The sequence below is a fragment of the Coffea arabica genome, chromosome 1c (assembly GCF_036785885.1).
Source record: "Coffea arabica cultivar ET-39 chromosome 1c, Coffea Arabica ET-39 HiFi, whole genome shotgun sequence".
NCBI lineage: Eukaryota > Viridiplantae > Streptophyta > Magnoliopsida > Gentianales > Rubiaceae > Coffea > Coffea arabica.
In genome coordinates this window covers 11,607,801-11,632,165 of record NC_092310.1, presented here as the reverse complement: position 1 = coordinate 11,632,165, position 24,365 = coordinate 11,607,801, and the positions used below count along the sequence as shown (strand labels likewise).

Sequence of the window (24,365 nt, the reverse complement as noted above, 5' to 3'; positions counted from 1 at the left end):
TTTTATGCAAAGTGGTTAGATCCAGTTATATTTAGTACTTCAATAAGAGCAACATTAACATACCTACTAATGATGTTACGGAGGTTTCTTTTTCTCAAATTTCCAATTTACATAAAATTACAGGGAGCTATTGTGGATATTTTAAAACGTTAGAGATATCATGTAATAATAGACAAAACTATAAGGTAGCACACGATAGCTAACCTTAGAATAATAGTTGGTATTAATCAAATTATATTCTTGTACCATATAAAATCAAAATATTTTATTTATATGCACCAAGATTTTCACGAATTCAACATTACAATGTGATTGTGCTCTCTAATAATGTAGCAAATACAATAATCGCAAAAAAGTCAGACAAAACCACAACCGCTCCTGCCCAAAACAATTAAGGGGGATTTAAATATAAAGCAAGAATACTTCCTTAATTGTTTTTTAATTGGTAGGAATACCTCCTTGATTTTTCGTCTTTTTATTTTCTTTTTCCAGTTTTATGGGGCTCAAGCCTTAGATATTCTTCCCTTAGTCAAATCAAGTGTGCATATAATTTCAATTCCATGAAACCCAGAGGATTCTGAAAGAGCTATGTCCAAAATTGCATATTGAAATTTTCTTTTGCTAAAAAGTATGGGACGCTAAGAAGCCAACTTCAAAATATCTCCTTTTGGCCAACTTGAGGCAAAAAGTAAAAAAGAATACCACATCGGCTATGTACAGTGGGGCGCTTAACAGCTAGAGGACAAGAGATGAACTTTTTAGATTGTATTACTATCCAATTGGTCAAAAGGAAATGATTTCGGCAGCACCTTTTTTTTTTTTTTTTTTTTTTTTTAGGGTGAGGGTGCAGCGTTTATTATTCAAGTTCAAGAGGACTTTAGGTACCATTTGACCATAAAATCATTTCCCACTTTTCTCCTTGCATGTCTGGAGCCTTTGTGATACCAAGAAACCAATTCAAGATGCCTCCAATATAAATTGATTTTGGATAATTCTAAAGCTTGACGATTGTCATTCCTTCTCTTGCCCCACCCTTGAATAATACGCTTGAAATCGTCTATCTCGAATTTTATTTCTGTACCGTCTCTGTTTAATTATCACATGTATTGATTAACAACTCTTAACATTCCATTGTGAATGACCCCTTTCTGTTTAACTATCACGTGTATTGATTAATAACTCATGACTCATCCACAATGGAATGCTAAGAGTTATTAACCAATACACGTGGTAATTAAAAAATTCGGAACAGACGATTTCAAGCGTATTAAAACACCCCAATTTTTGTTGAACTGAAAACTTTGTGATTCATCCACAATGAAATGTTAAGAGTTATTAATCAATACACGTGGCAGCTAAACAGAGACGGTACAAAGACAAAATTGAGGACAGACGATTTCAAGCATATTAAAACCCCCCCAATTTGTGTTATGCTGAAAGCTTTGTGCTTTAGTAGGCTATTTATTATTTCTCATATCCAGTTTTTGATGTGATTTGGGAACTTATTTGTCTTTGTACATTCAAATGTCTTGCTTTCAAAAAAAAAATTACATTCAAATGTTCATGTCTGCTACTGCTACATAATTCTCTTGGATCTATTTCATATGCAAAGTGTCTATTTTTACATCTTTTGCAAAATCTTGTATAATCTGTATAACGCCAATTCAATATACAGCACGAGCGACTCTTCAGACCCTGTAATTTCAAAAGGTTCTAGAGGACTGATGCTTGAAAGAATAAAGTAAACAATAATGCCCATCCAACATTAAATCTGCACAACTCAGCTCTATAGCAATTTACATCGACAAATTAGCAAGTTCATTGACAAAAAATTACACGTTTAGCGTAAATTTCATGATCACAAGTAGTTTCCGGCCAATACCACCAAAAAACTTCAAGAGCATGATCTATTTTATATCCACCATTGAAGCACCTGCAACAAGAGAGTTCTATGCAGGTATCCAGCAAGAGGGAGCACAGATAATCTTCCCTTTCCATCGCTGAAGCATCCAAAAACCATCTTCATCAAACATGAAACTCTTGTGGTAGTCTTCTTTAGCTTTGCTTCTTAGTTCCTTCATAAGGTCCTGATTCAGTCATTTATGTGTTTCTGCCCTTAATTTTGGTCAGATGGGCAGGTATTTAGGAACGACTTCTGTGACGATAAGGAATTTGTAGATCTAATGCCTGACGCTATCCCATTACACTTCACTGAACATCTCAAGCAGATTTTAATCCTAAAAATCAACAATGAGGAATATGAATTCAAGGTGATAGAGTAGCTTTTGCAGAATGTGAAATGCTTAAAGAAAATGACTCTTGGTGGACTGACAAAACCTTCAGAGCCCCAACAATAAGTTTGCAATCGGATATTATCCTTCAAGAAACGCTCCGAGAATTGCCAGATTCTGTTCAAGGATAAGTTGCCATGAACTTCTGGTAAAATTCATGTAGGAACAAGGATTTTTTGCTTGATATTTCTTCCTTGATATCTTTTTCTGATTTGCCATGGTAAACATTGACCTATTCGAGACCTCGCTCAATTAATGTTAATCTGAACTTGCAATCAGATCATTATATCTGCCTCTACAGGTGATGTTCCCCAATTCCCAAGTGAATCTGATTAGCATTTGCGTTAAATAGTACTTCAGTTAATAATACAACAAAAATTTCTGGATTCTGTTGTGTGAATGGAGCAAAATGCTACATTTTCAATGACAGAATACTAAAGCGCAAGGGAATTAAACAACTATACGTATTTAGTCTCCTGTGTTTATGTTTGTCATTGAGTTGCCTGATGCCAGCCCTCTTTTTTGTCTCTGTCCACTTTAATCTCTTTTAGCATCTTCTGCAGACTCTTGCATAATCCCTATCAAGTATAAAATCAATATACAGCAAGAACAACTGTTTCGACCCTGTAACCTCGATAAATTCCAGAGAAAGATACTTGAAAGAACAAAACACAGTAGCCTCGTCAAAGTCACAAAAATAAACCATATTAACCATCCAACATAAAATCTGCACAAGCCAGCTCTATGGAAAATTGCATCAACATATTAACAATTTCACCAAAAAAAAGATATATGTGCATAGAAAATTTCATGATCAAAATGTAGTTTTAGGCCAGTACCAACCCCCCCCCCCCCCCCCCCCCCCCCCCCCCCCACAACAACCCCCCTCCAAAAAAAAAAAAATTTGAAGAGCTTGATCTATTGGTCTCATGTTCTCACACATCCACCAGAGATGCACCTGCAAGTTATTTTTTGGGGGGGGGGGGGGGGGAGAGAGAGAGGTCTATGCAGGCACCCAGGAAGAGCAAGCGCATATGACCTTCCCTTTCCATCCCTGAAGCAACCAACAACCATCCTCATCAAACATGAAATCTTTGTGGTAGCCTTCTTTAGTTTTGCTTCTTAGTTCCTTCATAAGATCTTGATTTAAGGGAAGTTGCCTGAAGCCAGCCCTCTTATAACGAGCTTGCCACTGTTTGTATGTCTCACACCTCTCAACCCTAGCCAAGCCCTCACATGCAACAATATTGAAAATTTCAGTTCCTAGAAATTCTTGTTCAAATTTCATCCTCTGCCCATCTTTTCGCGGTAAATTGTTATCAAGAGCATCAAAAATAGTGGAAAAGAAGAAAAGGGCTTCTCGGAAACGGGAGAGAAAGAAAGGACCAGAAAGTTGTGCACTAAGAACTTCAGTTACAAGAATATCGGGATTCATAGTCCTGATCAAGCTTAAAATTGCATCCCTCGGACATTCATTCCCCACTAACTCATCCAAAATGTTCTTTGAATCAAACTGAAAGACCACTGCAAGCACTTCATTTCTTTTAAGTTTCAGCTCCTCAATTGTGATTTTCTCCCAGTTTCTTGTTGCTATTGCTTGGTACTCAAACGGCACATTAAACCTTTTGCAGTATTTTGCCAAGCGGTGACCTGTCTGCTCTATTTTTGCTGCTGGCCTAAGTCCAGGTTGGGGAAAGTTTATTCCTGTAATGCGTAACTTGGGAGGCCCACCATCTTTCTTAGATAGCCGTTGGATGAGATTAGGCCACTGGAAGCCAAATGTGATTCCAAAATCAACAATGTGAAGTGTTGTAGCATTTGATGCTGCTTCCAGAATCATTTTGTTTGCAAAGAAAGCATAAATCTGCCTGAATGGAGAACAAAGAAAAACCCTTAAGGTTTTCAACTCCTCAGAAGTTGCCATTGGCTTGGAAGTTAAGGCAGCATGCAGGTCATGTCCATTGCCTGCCAGCCGTGCCTCAAGAGCATTGACAAATATGAAGGCCAGCCTCTGATGTGGGTCGCCACTTCTAGAAGCATGCTGCCTAAGCAGCTTAAGTTGTTCATTTGCAGTGCTATGATCATCACTGGCAACAAACTGTGCACAACTAATTAACATTGCAATGAGATCAAAAGGTCCACCATCAGTAACCTGCCTTTCAGTTTGACTCTTTCCAACATGAGATCTGTGAAGCAATTGATCATTGTGCAAGGTCTCAGAGAATCCATGGGACGGTTTGATATCACCATAAAGCAGTGCTCTTTCAATTGTTTCTGACAATTCAACGTCTTCCTCATAGAGTGCAGACTGCTTGTTGCTTCTTCCAATGTATGAATCACTATCATCCAGGTATTGATGCTTCCTTCCTCGCAATCCATTATTCAATTTCTCCTCCTTATCTTTATTTCCCTTGGCCACAAGCTCCGCATTCTTCATTTCTGACGGGAATGTGTACTTGTCTAAATCAATAACCAATTGATTCCCAGTTGGAAGAAATTTGTTGCCTTCCTCCAACCCTTTCTTGAATTGCAACATGGTTCTATTATCACTGTAGAAACTGGAAATAAGATTCTTATCAGTGAGAGATCTGACCTGCCCATCTCCACAGATAGTCAAATTCTTCAGCTGAGGAGGGGACTCGATTGAATTTGTCTGGAAGGATGACTCCAAAGAGTTACCCAGAGGACAATGCTGTTTTGCAGGCAACTCATTAGGATCAAGAACTGGCGAGGGGGCAGCAGAAGTGCTACTTCTGCTGCTGTTCCTAGAATCCTTACTGGAACTTTCACTAAAGCCCTCTGGGGTTTGTGCATTTCTTTCAAGGGCTGCTACAGATGTTTCAAGAGGTGAAGGAGAGTAGTTCTCGCCCAGAATTTCGTAGAAAGATTTTTCCGCAGCTTGGATAGCTAATGGATCATGGGACATACTTGGCTGCTCATCCACATTCTCCTCCATGAGCATCTGGTTAATGTATTTGAGCACAGGGTAGAACTCATGCTCATCAGGAAAGTCAAGTTCTGAGCTCATGTTATAAAAAGGAGCATAAGAACTAGGATCCTCCGAACGAAGACTTGCATAAACACTAGCACCATCGAATCCAAAGCCATTTACGGGATCCAACGATTCCTGGAATTGGAAATTAAAATTAGACTGCTTCAATCTTGAAAAAACATTCCCTTCGTCAATTCCAAAGCCATTCACATCAGGAAACTGGTGGTCCATAAGTATCTAAGCTTTTATAACCTAGATCAGAGTTCAAGAATTGAGTCATTACCCTCGTAAAACAAGACCTGTAACAATCAACTTTTCCCACATATTCCCTAGACCAACGAAACAATCAAGCTGGTTTACATCGTAATCCCAAACTAGCAACCTCCTAAGCGAACACTTTCTTTTGATTCTTGTCGCACACATAAGTTCCAACTTTCAACCATTCCAAAAGATACAAGATGTATGTGTTTATTGGGAAATTTTTATTCAAATTTTCCCCTAAATTAGCAAAAAAAAAAAAAAAAAAACCACTGCTGTATGAGGGGCAATTTTTTGAAACAATAGTTCCTGTGAAGAATCCCAGAAGAATCTTTTATTATTTTAAGAACAGTAAAAACTACCCCCAAAAATTCAGAAAAATTGCAACAAAAAGAGAAGCTATTTATGCGACAGTTAAAACAATAAATAAGATGTAAGCTTTGAAAGGAAATCAAGCAAAGCACATAAGCCTTACAGGTGAAGTCATGTTTTCTCCTTCAGAATTCAGACTAGTCTTTGACTCCACTGGTTTCATTTCATTTGGGCGGCAAGCAATTATTTTCTAACGTCAGAGAATTTCAGTTCTAAACGGAGTTATTATCATAAAGTCGACTTTCTAACAAAATCGATCGGTTTAAACTATCATCGTCACGAGCAAGTGCATAAATATACTCTTAAAACTCTGAAAGATAACCCAATTCGAGGAAGTTTCATAGAACATCCTCAGAAGTCTAACGCCGTTGGTATGACTGACGGTTTCGTTACGACACTGCCTTGTGAGGGCAAAAGCCGCCCTTAGTTTATGTTTATGGTACACAATTATTTTATGTTTTTTTTCTAACAATAATGTTACTATAATCTGATTTATCCTATTCTACAAGAAATGATATTCCTTCCGTCCCACTTTGATAGTCCTGTTTCTTTTTTCACACAATTTAAGAAAAAATAGTTAACTTTGTTGGAAAAGTAAATTTAGATTGTTATTTTTTTAAAATATCCCCACATTAAATATGGTACAACTTTATGGGAACTTAAATTGATGGTAAAAAATAAATCAACTCTCATCAAATGGAGTAGGTTTATAGTAACAACTACTTACATTGAATAAGGGTATTTTAGAAAAATTAAAATATAACTACATTTTTCAATTGAAAAAGGAATACATGACTATTAATGTGAGACGGAGGGAATATATTAAAGAAGATATGTAAGGGATTAATAGATAAATAAATCCAACTAAATTAAGACTAAAGAAATTATATAAGGGACTAGTAGATAAACAAATCTGATAAAATTAAAACTATAAAAATTGTATAAAGAATCAACAGATAAATAGATCTGACTAGATTAAAAATATGTTCTGACATCTTCTTTAAATTTATTTTAAATTAGATGTAATTTGAACTTTCCACTTCAAAAGGGAAGCTCTTTTGGTGGCCCAGTGGTGGACTTTATTTTATGCTGTCATTCAATGAGTTTCCAATAAAAGTAAGGTACGCATGAAGACATCCACAACATTCCATAATCAGTACATTGCCTACAAAATTGGCTGTCGAGGTGAACCGTGAAGGCGGAAAGTTATTTCAAAATGCCCAATCATATTATTTCTATACATTTTATATAATTTTCAAGATTTCTCAAAAAAAAATTTACCATGAAAATTCGACTAAGATTTGACATTTGCCAATGACTAATTTAATGCTTTCACGCTAAATTGACTTAGACAAGTTTTCAATTTTCATAAAGTTTGAACTGAAAACTTGTCTCATAAAAGACAAAATACACTCAAGAAAATGATGTGTTTGAATTACATATTATTTTTATCTTATTTACATACATCGACTTGCTTGTATCATCAATATATTTTTTAATTAATTTTTTTATCTCACATACATCACATAAAAAAATATTATAGTATTTTTTCACAAAATTATCTCAAATTATTTACTATCCCAAATTGACACCAAACCGACTAATTCAAAATCCTATGTAGGCTAAAACGCTCTACTCTAACAACTCCACAATTTTTTATAGCAAGTTCTAAATCCAACACAATAACATTGCTGCAGAGTCAAAGTTCATTATACCCATAATTTAATACAACAAAACAAAACTCGAATGGACTAATCAACGATATAAATGCGAGCTTTTCTGCACCCTAGAGTTCACAACATACAAATAGGGATGGCAATGGGCAACCGCCTCGCGGGGGCTCTCGGGGCGGGGGACGGGGGGCGGGGGAGTATACCCCCACTCCATCCCTCGCCCCGCCACTTGCAAAAAAAAATTTATATATATAATTATATATAATATGTAATTTAATTAGTTATAAACTTATGATAATGATATTATTAGTTAGATGTATTATATAATGTATATTAGTGTATGTAATATAATTAATATTATCAATTATACGAATAATTCGACATGTCTACTAATAGAATTTATTAATTAATTATATTAAATTTACTAATACATTTATACTAAATTTCTAATTACACTTAATAGAATAATACTTTTTTCTAAAAAAAAAAGCACAAACACAATAATGAATTAGTGATTGTATTTGTACCAAAAGTGAAAACTTAATTATTTTAGTTGTATTTATTCATCATGTTGGATTGTATTCAAATAATTTTTGTTTGATTGTTTTTATGAGTTTGTTGGACTTTTACGGCTCCAATTAAAGACCTATGTTTCAGATATTCCACAAATTTTATTACAGGAATTCCTTCTGTTTTTATATTCTTCTTTTTCTTCTAATTTTTGTCTTTCAATAGATTTTAATTCAGAGTATCTGTGCCAAAGTAAATCTACCTTTGCTTGTCTAATATTTCTGAGAAAGGATGCGGGATGGTGGTGTGCTACTTTTACTAATCTAGATTCTTCTATTTGTATATTTGCTAGACACTGGTCTGAAGTTTCTATGTCTTCTAAAATTTTATCAAAATAATAATAGGTATCTGGTTGTCTGAGGGTTCGTAATGCTAATCTGTATGCGTTTTCTGGAGTGGATGTAAATTGAAAAGGAGGTTCAAAATTCATATAAAATATCAGGATGATTAACTGGAATTTAAGAAATAAATGACTACTAGATACTTTAAGAAAGATAACTGAGATTTTACCTTCCTTGCTTTAAATCCAAATTTTCCTTCTGATGCTATGAAAATGGGAATCTTGTGATTAGGAGTTTTGCCTCACCGGATCTTCCCCTGGCGCCTGCTTTGTAACTGAAAGGCTTTGATGGGTACTACACCGTCTTTTGGTCTTTTAGGATCCTAAAAACAAGGTAACTTTTTCAAAGTTTCCGGTTGTTTGGATCTAATCTAGGGTTGGCTGCCTAAATCTCTACTTTCTTATTTCTCTTTCGTCTTATGCTAGCAATATGAGAGAGCTAAGAACTTGGAAAAAACTGCTAAGGAACGTATGAAATTGGAGTTTTTATTGGATGCTTTAATTTACAGGATGTAAGTGCATCGTACCCAACATTGGTTTGGGACGTATGCCTTTATAGACTTCTTGTATAAACTGTGCGGACTTAAAAATTTTTGACTCGAAGTCCGTGGATATGACATGCTAACTTTACGGACTTAAAACCTACTGAAATCCGTAAAAACATCAAATCAATACTGCCTAACTATACAATGTAGCTGACAACTAATGAAAACTTTATGACCGGCCTATACATAGATTCTAAATAAATTTGGCCAAACTATACAATGTGGCCTGGTAACTAATAAAAGCTTTATGACCAACCTATACATTTTAGCTTTAGACAAGATGGCCGAAGAATTATCCTTCCATCATATTTTCGATGTTGCTTATTTCTTCTGGTCCCATTGTTTCCCAATAATGATCATCATTGTATTCTTCATCTGCTTCGATATCCAAATGCCTTGCTCCAGTGCTCATATAATATCCTTCTAAATATTTTTCAAAGACTTCTGGATAATTGGTACTTATAGTGAAATCTTTTTCTAATTTAAACCTGTATGGGACATATATCTTTTGTATTTTATTTTCATATACTAACCTAATTCCATTTTCCCATTGATCTATGAAATGTCTGTAGGCTAATTGGATCATTTTAGCATTTATCAATTGTTCTTTTAATGCTAATGGACATTCCACAAGACTGCTGCTGATTTTCTCTAATTCTTCTGTCGTTCTCCTTGCTGGTGGTATATTGCTGACTGTAATCATCATTCTATGTATTGCTGGTTCTATGTCAAAAAGTCCTGTCCATTCTGCTGGTGCTGTTTTGATATGTACAGTTGCCCACTGTCCATAGTCTAACATTTTTCTGATGAAATATCCAAGATGAGTTCCAAGACAATGAGTATCCTCTGGATTTGTAACAATGATTTTTTCTAGAAATCCGGTATCCATGAGAAATTGTGGTGTTAAAATAACCCTTTCCCCATTTACTCTTAGTATCTTTGGGGATGAATATTTTGATAGGATAATAGTTGCTCTGAGGAAAAAATTGCTGAGTGTATGTATACAATGGCTATTTATTTTCTGGTGGTCACAGGCTTCTGGATTGTTTGGGCAATGTTTTTCTGGGTCGATGAAGAAAGATGGGTGTAGTCTAATGGCTGCTGTATTTCTAATTGGGTCTTTTGCTATTTCATAAAAATATTGTTGGACTGCCATTAATTTTGAATAATATTGGGCTTGGGCTTTTTGGCTAATAATTTCTTGGATATGTAAAGGGAGGAAACCAAGTAGGTGATATGGTTTAAAGGATATTCTGGGTTTAAGAAATTCAAATGGTCTTTCTGAAATGGGCTTTTCTTGTATAAAAATTGGCTGTATACTTGGGCCGGATGAAGAACTGGCCATTTGAGATGCTGTATGAGACAGCCTTCCTTTAAGCTCCCCAATCTCAGAAATTTGTGAGAGAATAGTATCTCCTTGTGAGCCTGAAATCTTATACATTTCTTTGAGTTGTTCAGTTAAAGACTTTATTTTTTCTTTTTGGGAAAAATCCTCTTCTTCAAAATTTCTACATATTTGGGAAAAACTTCTTCAAAATTTGGGAAAAATCCCCAAATTTTATACATATTATATATAATATGTAATTTAATTAGTTATAAACTTATGATAATGATATTATTAGTTAGATGTATTATATAATGTATATTAGTGTATGTAATATAATTAATATTATCAATTATACGAATAATTCGACATGTCTACTAATAGAATTTATTAATTAATTATATTAAATTTACTAATACATTTATACTAAATTTCTAATTACACTTAATAGAATAATACTTTTTTCTAAAAAAAAAAGCACAAACACAATAATGAATTAGTGATTGTATTTGTACCAAAAGTGAAAACTTAATTATTTTAGTTGTATTTATTCATCATGTTGGATTGTATTCAAATAATTTTTGTTTGATTGTTTTTATGAGTTTCAATTGTAAAATTAAAATGAATAATAACTTGATGATGTGTTGATATTTTAGTACTTGATTATTTATTAAAATTTAACTATAATAAAATTTTATTAACCCAGCGGGAAAAATTTTATTAACCCCACGGGGGCGGGGGGAGTTTGTAGGTAACGGCCCCAACCCCGCCCCGTTGCCATCCCTACATACAAACGTTCATAACCAAATTTTTCGCCCATTTAATTATTTTTTATTTGCTAGAAGTGAATTGTGTTTATGAGGGTATTATTTTCTGAGGATGTTTTAGGTTGACATTCTAGAATACAAATTGAAATCAAGGTTCTCTAGCCCTGTTTGGATTGTCATTTTCTGCCGAAAAATTACGTCATTTTTCGTGATTATATTTCCCTATTACCTTTTTCCCTCATATACATCGAATCACTACAGTAATTTTTCATGAAAAATCATGGAAAATACAATCTCATATACATTTCCCTATTACCTTTTCCCCTCGTATATCATTATTTTGATATCCATTTCTAACTCTCGAAGCCATTCACAAAGAATCTCCAAGTCCTTCTATAAGAATTTTTTACCCTTCTCCATTTTTCTAAGCCAATGACATTCCTTGTGAAGCTTTAATTTTCGCCAAAGAATGTTCCTCAATTCCCAATCTTTTATCTCCAAAAAGTGTTCTGATTGATTTCCATTTATTTTGCAAAAACAATATACCATAACTTGCAAAATTTTAATTCAAATTGTCAAAGTCGTAGCTGGAATTCAAGGAACAAGATGGAGTTGTAGAGACTAAACATTTTTGAGGGAATATACGTGAATAAATAAAATATTATTGGAGCATAAATCTTCTTTTACAGGCACATTCCATATGTGCACAAGGAAATTGATCGAGATAGAAATTTTCCTAAGTTCAAAATTTAGAATTGACAATTGCATTCTCAAAACTTGAAAAAAAAAAGATTATTTTCATGTGGCATGTCCTACATGTACATCCACATTAGAAGTGAAACATCAGTGTTCTATTCTTTCTAAGAATAGAAAGAAATTCTTAGAAAAAGTTAGTAGCACAAACAATCCTTGTGTTTTTGAGCCGTTTGAAAAAATAATAGAAGTTCTTTAACAAGAAAATTACTGGATTTACATTTCATAAAAACCAAGAAAAAAAAACTACAAAAAAAAAAAGAGTCATGACAAAATCCTTAAGGAAATATTGTGTAGGTGAATGGGTAAAGATGAACAAAAAACAAAATATTTCTTATTTGAAAAAGAAAATACAATTTCTTTTCCATAGAAATTTGGGCAAATTCCACTTTACCCCCCTGTGGTTTAACGTTTTTTCACATAACCCCTCTATGGTTTCAAAAGCTATACATAACCCCCTTATGGTTTGGATTAAAGTGTCAAAGTAACGAAAATAGTCACTCGTAACGGCGTTATCTAAAATGTCAAAAATACCCTTATGTAAGGCTGAAATTTATGTATTAACCAAGGGGGGTTATGTGTATATTTTGAAAATCATAAGGGGGTTATATGGTAAAGTATTAAACCATAAGGGGGTTATATGGTAAAATATAAAAATCATAGGGGGTTAATGTGTCATGTATTTATAAGGGTAATTTCGACATTTTTAGAAGTTCCGTTACGAGGGACTATTTCCGTTACTTTGACACTTTAATCCAAACCATGAGGGGGTTATGTATAGCTTTTGAAACCATAGGGGGGTTATGTAAAAAAAGGGTAAACCACAGGGGGGTAAAATATAATTTACCCTAGAAATTTTGTCTTTGCAAAGAGATTTCTTTTCTTATTCTTCTTTACAATATTTTTCTTGCCAAAATATTCTTAATTTTTACAACATGCTTGTGATTGTGAGATGATGCACTTGTTCATCCTGTCCACAGTAGGCCCTCTAAAAGTACTAAGCAGTGGCTCCATGGCATTTACATTTACAATTGACAAGTTCATCAAGAAAAAGTCACAATAAAAAACTAAATTTCATTATCACAGGGTAGTCTCAGGCCTGTACCACTAAACACTTTAAGAGCTTTTACCACTCAAGTTTTTATCATACATCCAGAGAAGCACCTGGAAGTTCATGGAACAGATGGAATCTATGCAGGAATCCAGCAAGAGCAAGCACTGATAATCTTCCCTTTCCATCCCTGAAGCAGCCAACAACCATCTTCATCCAACATGAAATCTTTGTGGTAGGCTTTTTTAACTTTGCCTCTTAGTTCCTTCAACAGATCCTGATTCAAGGGAAGTTGCCTGAAGCCAGCCCTGTTATAACGAGCGTGCCACTTTCTGTAAGTCTCACACCTCTCAACCCGTGCTAAGCCCTCACATGCAACGATGTTCAACAATTGAGTTCCTAGAAATTCTTGTTCAAATTTCCTCCGCTGTGCATCTTTTCGTGGTAGATTGTTATCAATAGCGTCAAACATGGTGTAGAAAAAGGAAAGGGCATCCCGGAATCGAGTGAGAAAGAAAGGACCAGAGAGTTGTGCACTAAGAACATCTGTTACAAGAATATCTGGATTCATCGCCCTGATTAAGCTTAAAACTGCATCCCTTGGACATTCACCCTCCACCATGTCGTCTGATATGTTCTTTAAGCCAAACTGACAGGCCACTGCAAGTACTTCATTTCTTGTAAGTTTCAACTCCTCAATTGTGATTTTGTCCCAATTTCTTGTTGCTATTGCTTGGTACTCGAACGGTACATTAAACCTTTCACAGTATTTTGCCAAGCGGTGACCTGTCTGCTGCATGCTTTCTGCTGGCCTAAAACCAGGTTGGGGGAAGTCTATTCCTGTAATGCGGAGCTTGGGAGGCCCGCCATCTCTGTTAGATAACTGTTGAATGAGAGTAGGCCACTGGAAGCCAAATGTGATGCCAAAATCAACTATATGAAGTATTGTGGCTCTTGATGCTGCTTCCAGAATCATTTCATTTGCAAAGAAAGAAAATGTCGGCCGTAATGGAGAACAAAGATACACCCTGTAGGCTTTCAACTGGTCAGCAGTTGAAATTCGCCTGGAAGTTAAGGCAACATGCAGGTCTCTTCCAGTGCCTGCTAACCTTGCTTCGAGAGCATTGACAAGTATAAAAGCTAGCCTCTGGTGTGGGTCGCCAAGACGAGAAGCATGCTGCCTAATTTGCTTCAGTTTCTCAGTTGCAGTCCTATGATCATCAGCAGCAACAAACTGTGCACAACTAATTAACAATCCAAAGAGATCAAGAGCTTCACCCTCGGCGCCCAGCCTTTTCTCTGGACTCATTCCAACACGAGATCTATGAAGAAATTTACTCCTAGACAAGGTCTTGAATGATCCATTTGGTTGTTCGACATCAACATCAGAATCCGCTTCTAGGCCTTTGGAATCAGCATGAAGCAGTACTCTGTCAAGTAGTTCTGATAATTCCACCTCTTCCTCACTGGTTGCAGATTGCTTGTTGCTTCTTCCCCTGAGTGAATCATCATCATCCTGATTTTGATGCTTCCTTCCTCCTGATATTTCAGCCAATTTTTCCACCTCATCTTTCTTTTTTTCGGCCAGAAGCTCCAGTTTTAATGATAGCGTGTGCTTGTCTAAATCAACAATTAATTGATTCCCTGATGGAAGGAATTTTTTACCTTCCTCTAGCCCTTTCTTAAATAGCATCATGGTTTCATGATTACTGTAGAAACTCGGAATAAGATTTTCATCTGTGAGAGATGCCACCTGCCCATTTCCACAGATAGTCGAATTCTTCAGCATATGAAGGCACTGGACTGAATTGGTGTGGAAGGATGACTTGCAAGAGTTAACCAGATGATGACCTTGTTTCCCAGACAACTCACTGAGCTCAGGAATTGGCCATGAGGCAGCAGAATTGCTACCACTATCGCTGCAGTTCGCGACATGGTTACTTGAACTTTCGCTGAAGCCATCTGGGGTATGTGCATTATTTTCAAGGGCTGTTACAAATGTTGCACGAGGCGAATGAGGATAGTTCTTGCCAAGAATTTCGTACAAGGATTTCTCGGCAGCTTGGAGGGCTAATGGATCAGTGGACATGCTTTGTTGCTCTTCCAGATTCTCCTCCATGAGCATCTGGTTAATGTGTTTGAGCACAGGATAGCACTCATGTTCATCAGGAAAGTCAACCTCAGTGCTCACGTTAAAAAAGGGAGCAAAACTGCTTGGATCCAGAGGTTCCGGATCAAGACTTCCAAAAACAATACCATCATTGAAACCAAAGCGCTTTACAGGATCCCACACTTTCTGTGATTGGAAATTTAACTCAGATTGCTCCAAAGAGGATACTACAGTCCCATCAGATCCAGAGCCATTCAAATTCAGGAACTGGTGATCCATAACTATCTTTGCTTTTCATACAACCTATTATCAAAGTTCGACAATGGAGTCATTGACCTCGAATAACACGACCTGAAATGATAAACTTTTCATATCTATAGACTAAACTCCACAAAATAATCAGAGTTATCATCAATCATAATCCCAACTTGCAATAATTTTATGAAGGGGAAAAAAAAAGAGTCACTGGAGCTGCTATGCAAAAAGAGTATGTACACGAAACTTACAGGCAAAATCATGTTCTCTTCTTCATGCTAGTGAATGTGATTCCTCTGGTTTCCTTGGGCAAGCAACTATCATCTCTGGGAATTGCATATATTTGTCTCCTGTACAAGTGGGATCAAGAGGTCAATCATTATCCCCTGTTTTAAATATGGAGCCCAGTATTATCATATTTGTTAGCTACTACATAGGGGCACTTTTCTCGATTCAACCAGGTCATTAGATAAAACAAAAAGTGAATAAATTAGTAAATGGTTCACTGAACTGGCCTGAAGAATATATATAGAAGTTGACATTTAACAAAAAAAAAAAAAAAAAAAAAAACTGGCATGAAGAAACGCATACATCTCCGGACCAATTTTTGGTACCAGATTTTGTCCCAGATAATATTCAAACTGACTTAGAACACCTAACCAATAAAAGAAAAAGAAAGAAAGCGATGGTTTGCTACAATAATAGTATTACTATCTTCATAAAATTAGTTATTATCCATAATTAGGTGGATATATGTAGATAGTTAACAAATTTAATCTGTTAATTTTACTTATCAGTGTATTTTCTATTTTAATAGTCTTGTAAAATTTTTAAAATCTTTATATGTGAAGATATCATATCACTTGATGCACGATCGATATTCCGACCTATGTGAATCAATTGTATTTGTGACTGCGACTAAGACTGCAATGGCAAATTATGATACCTATAGAATTTTCTCCAAAGCTACTTTGGGCTCTAGAGTCTAATAGTGAGAGTGAGGAACAGGAATCAAACCATTTGCACCCGACACTGTAATAAGGAAAAAAGAAAGAAGCCATACGCAGCGTTTTGGATTTTAAGTTTTTAAATTTTTTGTGTGTATATATATATATTGAGCAAATTATCCGGATGGCCACTAAACTTATGCAATCGTCGAGTTTTGGTCACTAAACTATTAAAAGTCTGATTTTACCCACTGAAATGAATAAAATTAAGATTCAAAACCATTCCGTTAGATTTAGTCATTAAATTCAAAAGGGAACGTTATTCAAGGGACAATTTAGGAAGTTCATCAGCAAGAACAGCTTCGTAGACAAATCCATTGTTCCCCCTACCAAGCTCATTGAACTCCTTGAAACCATTGGTGGCATCCTTCAGTTCTGAAATCCGAAACACTTGGGCAATCCCAGGACATTGGACCACACACGAAGGAGGATTTGGATCACCATTGGACCACACCCAATGGCTACTTTGTCAACCGAACCCGATCTTCCAAACGACACCGTTTCGGTGGCGAATTCTCCCATAGTACTAGAGTTATCTCCCTACGGCGCTTCATACGTACACAGGTCAGCGTTGCAATTTTGGTTTGTGCCCAGGGAAGTACTCCTGCAATGCATAGGATAAAGGACTATAAGATGAAGACTCAGATGGGTCAAATATCGGGTCGGATTGGTTAAAGCATGCATCGCAGGGCTGGCATTGGAGCTTGTTGATTTGGCTACCCGTATCTGATACCAGGTAGAATTCTTTGACGGGTTGGCCCACTCCGATCCGAGCTAAGTACTCTCCCTCAGAATGAGTCAGTGGAGTTTCCAGGCCCTCAGATTTGGATCACCATTGGACCACAAATCTTAAGATCTTTTCGAACACACAAGTTGGTCAGATCAGGCTCATTGAGAATGCTGGTGTTGAAGGCCAATTTTCCTTCACCACAAGTAGCAAGGCTGCATAATCCGGGACTGCATAACTGCAATGGAGGATCATAATCTAAAGGTGAAGGACCATTTACGAACCAACAATCAAGTGCTAGATCAGCCTCCCTGATGCCACAGGTAACAAAATCTGTGGAAGCAAGGGCAAGAAAATCAGAACTCTTTGGAACCAAAGACGAATTAAAGTTCCCCCAACTTTCAACTCCGTGATCATCTTCTCGAATCCCACAAAAATGTTTTTCTCCAGCTACCACCGAAACGAAGCGAATCTAGTAGAATGCCAAAAGAATCATTATTAGCCAACAAATGTCTCCCTAATTTGCCCCTTTCTTTTGTCTTGAGAATCGCATGGGGCACTCAGATCTGGCGTATTTAACGACTAAATCTAACGGAATAACCTTGAATCTTAACTTTATATATTTCAATAGTTAAAATCAAACTTTTAATAGTTCAGTGACCAAAATTCGACAATTGCAAAAGTTTAGTGACCATTTGAATAATTTGCTCTATATATATTTATATTATAGTGATATAATATATATATAAAGTAAAAAGTTAAATGAAAAAATGTTAAAGGAAATTTTCTTTGAAAACTCGTAATTCAAACAACGGGTGTTTGTTTATATAAATAATATCTATCTAGTAATTATTTATTTATTACTTTTCCTGTTTTTCAACATCTAATATATGCATAATAATTTTTTAAATTTACACTTCCTGCCTTAAACTATGAAGTATATGACAATTCAACTTGTAAACTTTCAGAGTTTTTCCTTTTGGGTTATCATCACTTGACCTTCTTGGCGTTTGGTATCACCATCAATTTCCTCCTTAATATTACTTTTTAACCACTTTACCCATAAAACTAACAATCAAACTTAATAAAATTTGTGAATTCAAGTGAAAAGATATGTTTATCCTTTAAAATTATTATCACTTTACCTCCCATAAATTATAACCTTATTATAAATTTACCGCTAGAGTTATGTTTTATGTGATTTATTCCACCATTAAAAGTATTTAGTAAGTTAAAAAATGTTAGAAGAAAGTACCCTCCTCTTTGTATAATAAAAATAATAAAAAATTTAAAGTGGCTATTCTCCTTTTTCAGTATCAAGAAAAAAGTCAAAGTATTAATCTTTTTTCTCTTGGCAAACTTATTAATATTAAAAAAAGAATAGAAAGGTAAGGAGGGAGAGAGAGAGGTCAGTTCTTTTTTTTTTTAAATACAAATAAGAAATAATTCAATATTTTTATTAATTTAAAATTACTTCACTTTTTCATTTATCACCCAATTCCAATCCTAATCCCAATGACGTTAAAGTAAATATGATAATGTTGGATTCTTTCTTTGTAAAATCTAATTTTTTTGTCTCCTTCTTTTCTATCTCTTTTTCTTTTCCTAGTATTAATAAATGTGAAAAAAGAAATTTGAGAAAACCCTTTTATTTTATGTTTTCGGAACTCTTAAAGTGAATAAAAAGAAGAATTCCAACTTTTTTATTTTAATTATATATAAAAGGGTAAATACATTAAAAAAATTTTGAACATACTAGTTAGGTTAACAATGGGGTAAACCACTATATTACTATAATTTAAAGGGGTAAAGTGATAATAATAATGTAGTAATGCTATAAAATAAAGGGTATTTTGTCCAAAATTTGTTAACATGCTGAATTGAATTAGTTATAAGGGTGAAATGATTAAAAGATAACGTTATGAGGTAAATTGATAGTAGTGATATAGTTTAAGAAGATAAAGTGATAATAATACTTTCCTTTTCCTTTCTTTGTTGTACATAAAATCAACCTGAAACACAGGAGAAGAAAAAGGAATATGGTAGTATGTAATTCCAATTTCCAGAGTTTTATTTTCGATAATGTCTTATTTGTTTATTGATTCTATCGACTAAGTTTTGACAACAAGTATTGTTAAAATGTTTTCCTAAACAAAAAAAAAAAATCAATTTCTTTTTATTTGAAATGTTGAAATGCAAATTTTTCTAGCCGTTTGGTGCCTATGTCCCATGAAATAAAAATACATCCCTGCTCACTCTTCAAGTCCATTTGGTTCATGTGATAATACAGGATTAGATCACTAATCCTGTATCATCCGATATTTGGTTGCTTTTTTTTTTTGTATGGGATAATACATCCTACTTAACCGAATTAATCCCTCATATGGGGGATAAAATAAGCTCATGTGAGGAGATGGTATAACTTATTCTAGGATGAAAAAGAGGTAGGACAATACCAATTTGGACTTAGTGCCTGTTGATAACATAAAAAAGTGCTGAAACTGAATTCATTCAGGCATTCAGATGTTATGGGTGTTTGATAAATAAAAATTCACCTGTTGAATTTATTAAGTGGTATTGAATTTGTATGTATTTTTTTCAGCACAAGAATCGTAGCTGAATGCTTAATTTAATAAGAATCAAGAGATTTACTTCAACTACTTTATTTTATCTACCAAATATATCCCTGTTTGTTAATTACATTCAAAATCCTTATCTAATTAAACAACCTAATATTTCCTATTTAAAATCCTTATCTAATTAAACAAAACAACCTGATATTCTCTATTCAAAATTTTTTTTAACAATAGTATTTTTTTGCAGTAATTTTCATCCACAAACATTGATATTTTGATATATATTTTTTTTGTGCAGATAAATATTATTTATGTGATGCAACTTATCCACACACACGTGGCTTTATGACACCATATCGAAATATTAGATATTGGTTGTCTGATTTTCGAAATGCTTCTCGTCCAAGATCAAAAGAATAACGCTTTAACCAAGTACATGCAAGATTGAGAAATGTAATTGAACGTGCTTTTGGAGTATTAAAAGCTCGTTTTCCCATTTTCAAAACGATGAAACCATACCCTTTTCCTACACAAAGAAATATTGTCATTGTATGCATTGCTCTTCACAATCATTGTCATTTTCATACCTAACAATTTTAAGTTAATTAAATCATAGGTTCTATTTCCTTTTTGGATTAAAAGATAAAAGGGCAAAATTGTACAATTTAGCTTCTTAAACATTAAGTTATGAATATTTATCAAACAGTATAAATAGATTCAGCATTAAAATTCAGACATTCATATATCTCTTTTCAGTGCTTAAAATTCAGCAAATTAATTATTTCAGTATTCAGAATTCAGAGTTCAGAATTCAGAATTCAGAATTCAGATTCAGTGTTATCAAACGGAGCCTTATTTATCCTTACCAATAGCATAGTACTTTATTCTAAAAATTATATAACCGTACTTCCTTGCTATAATATAATCTAAATTTTGGACTAATTTGTCCCTATTAATGACATAATAAGTTTAGTACAAATTTGCTCTACTTATAAAAAATTAAATCTTGGACTAATTTATTCATATTAATAAAATAACTTAATGTTGGGCTGATTTGCCTATACTATTAACAAAACTATTTTTTTTATTCATTTGTCCATATTAATGAAAGGGTTAAAAACAAAAAAATCCCCTGTGGTACACCTAATACACAAAAAAGCCTCCCGTAGTTTCAAAACATTCAAAACGCCACCTTATGTTTTGAACTAAATTGTAAACTAACAGAATTCATTAAACTTAACAAAAATGACGGTCTCGGCTATTAAACTTATCAGATTCCGTTAAGTTTACCAGATTCCGTTAAATTTAACGAATTCTGTTAGTTTACAATTTAGTTCAAAATATGAGGTGTCGTTTTGTATGTTTTGAAACCACGGGAAACTTTTCTGTGTCTTAGGTATACCACAGGGGCCTTTTCTGTTCTTAACCCTTAATGAAATAACTTGGGAGAGGGATGGATTAGATGGTACAGGGGGAGAAAATATAAGTGAAAGGTCCTCAATTCAAAACCTCCCATTTACACAAAAAAAATTAATGAGATAATTAAAATTTTGGATAAATATGTTCCTAGTAATAAAAAATTTATGTTTTGAACTAATTTGCTCATGTTAATGAAATAACTAAATTTTGGACTAATTTACCCATACTATTAATAATATTTTAACTAATTTGCCCTTACTAAAAATTTAAGACCAATTTGCCTCTACAAAAAGCAAAACCATATTTGCTTGGTCAAATTTAGTTCATAAAAGATTATATATATCAATTGAGAATTGTGAGTTTGGTCCGAATCTGAACTTAGCTTGAAAACCCAATATATTTATGATCCAAGTATGGACTCATATTGTTAGCCCAAAACCCAAAATCCAAACTTTCGACTTTTAACAAAGCGAGTTTGGGTTTATCAAACCCGATTAACACTCCAAATTGTTGGTTTGATAAAAGGGTATTTTGGTCTATAATTACGTAATCTCATCTCATCTTATCTCTAACCAAACATAGGAGGACGTTATTTCATAATACTAGGGGGTGCTCCCGCGCAATGTGTGGGAGTTAGTACCTGTGTGGTTAGTACCCAAATGGTGAAAGAGTTATTAAGGTTGCAATTAACAAATTTCTAAGAAGAAAGTTGAAAAAAGCAAAACAAAAGAGTATACAAGGAGATAATCCACTCGTGAAAGAGCTATTGAATTAATGCTTAACATTTAATTGAGAAGAAAGTGCAAAAAAGCAAAAAAAAAATAAAAAGAGATAATCCACTCATCACGAGTAGTAAAAAGAGATAATTATCAATAAATCTAAAGAGACCAATTCCCTATTTATCTTGTTTACAAACTTCATAACAACAAAAAAATCATCATCCTTTATTTTGCTAATGATTCCGGGTACTAGTTGATCAACACCTTCTGTCCTTTAATTGTATTTGCCGACTTGGAAATGGTGAGGCTAATCCTAGAGTGCTTGTAATTCACCCAAGCCTAAGCCATCAATTGTCTTCTTACCAGGATTTTTTGCAATATCAAATCGAACTTTTTCAATATCAATACTCAAATACGCCTAGATACAATATAATTTTCCTACTATAAAAAGAATTTCCAGTAGCTCTATTAGTATTATCATAGTAAAAAAAAAACTTTATGGGCAATAGAGTAAGTTCCATAAGATAATAATACTTAATAGCTCCCACACATTAATACCGTCTCAAACATGCCTCAATTACTGATTTTAATCAAGGTTTCCTTTAGTTTGCTATCGGATAAACAACCTTTCTGTTTGGATAATGGATAGTTTAGAGTGTAAATTGATCACTTCCTATACATAAGCAGCATTTAAGCCGTTAATAGCATTTTTGCTCTATCTCGATGACATTTTTCTATTTGTATTAATTACACTCTCTTCCAACAAATCTCCAACAGTCTACCACTAAGGACGGTAGCGGGGCGGGGAACAGGGGAGGGGTCCTAATTCCCCCCACCCCCGCCCTAGTAAAAATTTGTTATATAATTTTATTATAGTTAAATTTTAGCAAATAATCAAGTACTAAAATATCAACACATCACCAAGTTATTATTCATTATAATTTCACAATTAAAACTCATAAAAACAATCAAACAAAAGTTATTTGAATACAATCCAACATGATGAAATAAATACAACTAATGTAGTCAAGTTTTTACTTTTGGCACAAATACAATCATTAATTCATACTTGTGCTTGTGTTTTTTTTATGAGAAAAAAGTGTTATTGTATTAAACATAATTAGGAATTTAGTATAAATGTATTAGTAAATTTAGTATAACTAAATTAATAATTTCTATTAGTAGACATATATAATTATTAGTATAATTGATAATATCAATTATATTACATATACTAATATACATTATATAATACATATAACTAATAATATCATTATCATAAGTTTGTAACGAATTAAATTAAATATTATATATAATTATATACATATATATTTTAGTAGATGGCGGGGCAGGGGATGGGGTGGGGGTATACCCCCCTCGCCCCGTTTTCTAAACGGGGGGAAGAAATTCCCCACCCACCCCATTAGCCCCTAGCGGGCGGGTGGCCCCCATTGCCATCCCTATCTACCACACCCATATTTGAAAAGGCATTATGGAAACAGTGTTCTGAAGCACGCATGACCATGCTGTAATTTGCGGTTAAGCATTTCTATTACACTTTTCCTCTTCCATATTTACCCTTCTAATTGTTAGATGAAATTTTCCCAAAAGTTAGCCGTAAAGTGTTTTTATATATGTATAGGACATCCCATCTAATGCAAAACTAACACAACAATTGATAAGAAGAGTACTCATTTGAGAATGATTTAATTCAAGATAAGTAGTCCAAAGATAAGTAATCCCCTCTCATCCAATTCATGAACCAAAGGCACCTTTCTTTTTTATTAACTTTTTCATCCAAAATTTAAATAGCCACCTCTCATCTCTTTCTCTCACTTCACTTTTTCTTAGGTCCAACTAAAATCCTAATTCTAATCAAATTGGAATTATCATAAAAATTGTTAGGTATAATGGCTGTCGTTGGTTCTAGTTAAGAAGAGATTTTCTATTCACGTAGTAAATTAGGAATAATTTAGAAGTATTTGCAAGTTTTCACCGAACACTTACTAGAAAAATACATAAAAGATCAACTAAAATTGTTCCAAGGGAAAGCACATAGATAAAGAAACAAACTATCATGTATAAAAATAAATAAAATTAAGAAACAATAATAGAATATGACAGAAGTGGGGGAAAAAGGGAAAAGAAGGACAAAGAAATATAAGTTAAGCAAAAGTTTCCATGATTTAAAAACCATTCTATAATATTTTTGTATTAGAAAACTAATCACAGACTTTGATCACTAAAAAAAGCTATCAAACGAAAGTTGAAGAACAAGGAATATAGTTAAACAAATGGTGTCAAAAAAAAGTTGGAGAACAAGGAATATAGAAATGAGAAGAATGGAAATTTATAAATATAACTAGATGGTGCTAACCGTGTAAGGCACAGCCATTGCCCACAATATATAGTTTTATATATTGATGCATACTTGTTTGAAAATATAAACCATCAAATGAGTGCATATGGCTGAATGCATATTTAAAAGCTGTATATAAGCATAATTAAATAATTCATTACAAGTCAAATTGTCAAGTGATATGTAGTGTTTAGACAGTACACATCTTCTATAGCTGGATCATTCAATTATTTCCGAAGTTGATTGCATGGCTAGTT

General features: G+C 34.1%; 2 protein-coding genes across 4 annotated transcripts; both read right to left on the bottom strand.

Moving 5' to 3' along the window:
• Window positions 1-2,977: 2,977 nt before the first annotated feature.
• Window positions 2,978-6,347, bottom strand: LOC113716069 (scarecrow-like protein 14). 2 transcript variants are annotated; one of them, XM_072058311.1, is made up of 2 exons: window positions 6,017-6,347; window positions 2,978-5,418 (listed from the first exon to the last, which is right to left on the bottom strand). In XM_072058311.1, exons 1-2 carry the CDS (start codon window positions 6,074-6,076, stop codon window positions 3,295-3,297), a joined length of 2,184 nt encoding a protein of 727 aa, XP_071914412.1. In that variant the 5' UTR covers window positions 6,077-6,347; the 3' UTR covers window positions 2,978-3,294. The 2 variants fall into 2 exon arrangements, with proteins under 2 accessions (XP_071914412.1, XP_071914367.1); XM_072058266.1 differs by having other exon boundaries at window positions 3,274-5,535.
• A 6,590-nt stretch (window positions 6,348-12,937) lies between these two features.
• Window positions 12,938-15,689, bottom strand: LOC113715942 (scarecrow-like protein 14). Of its 2 annotated transcripts, none has more exons than XM_027240268.2 (2): window positions 15,553-15,689; window positions 12,938-15,349 (listed from the first exon to the last, which is right to left on the bottom strand). In XM_027240268.2, the coding sequence occupies exon 2, from the start codon at window positions 15,323-15,325 to the stop codon at window positions 13,076-13,078; it is 2,250 nt and encodes a 749-aa protein (XP_027096069.2). In that variant the 5' UTR covers window positions 15,326-15,349; window positions 15,553-15,689; the 3' UTR covers window positions 12,938-13,075. The 2 variants fall into 2 exon arrangements, with proteins under 2 accessions (XP_027096069.2, XP_027096116.2); XM_027240315.2 differs by having other exon boundaries at window positions 12,938-15,397; window positions 15,553-15,688.
• Between the last annotated feature and the right edge of the window lie 8,676 nt (window positions 15,690-24,365).

Excerpts from the sequence above, each read along its gene's own strand:
- LOC113716069 (XM_072058266.1), bottom strand. The coding sequence starts at position 5,514 with ATGGACCACCAGTTTCCTGATGTGAATGGCTTTGGAATTGACGAAGGG.
- LOC113715942 (XM_027240268.2), bottom strand. The coding sequence starts at position 15,325 with ATGGATCACCAGTTCCTGAATTTGAATGGCTCTGGATCTGATGGGACT.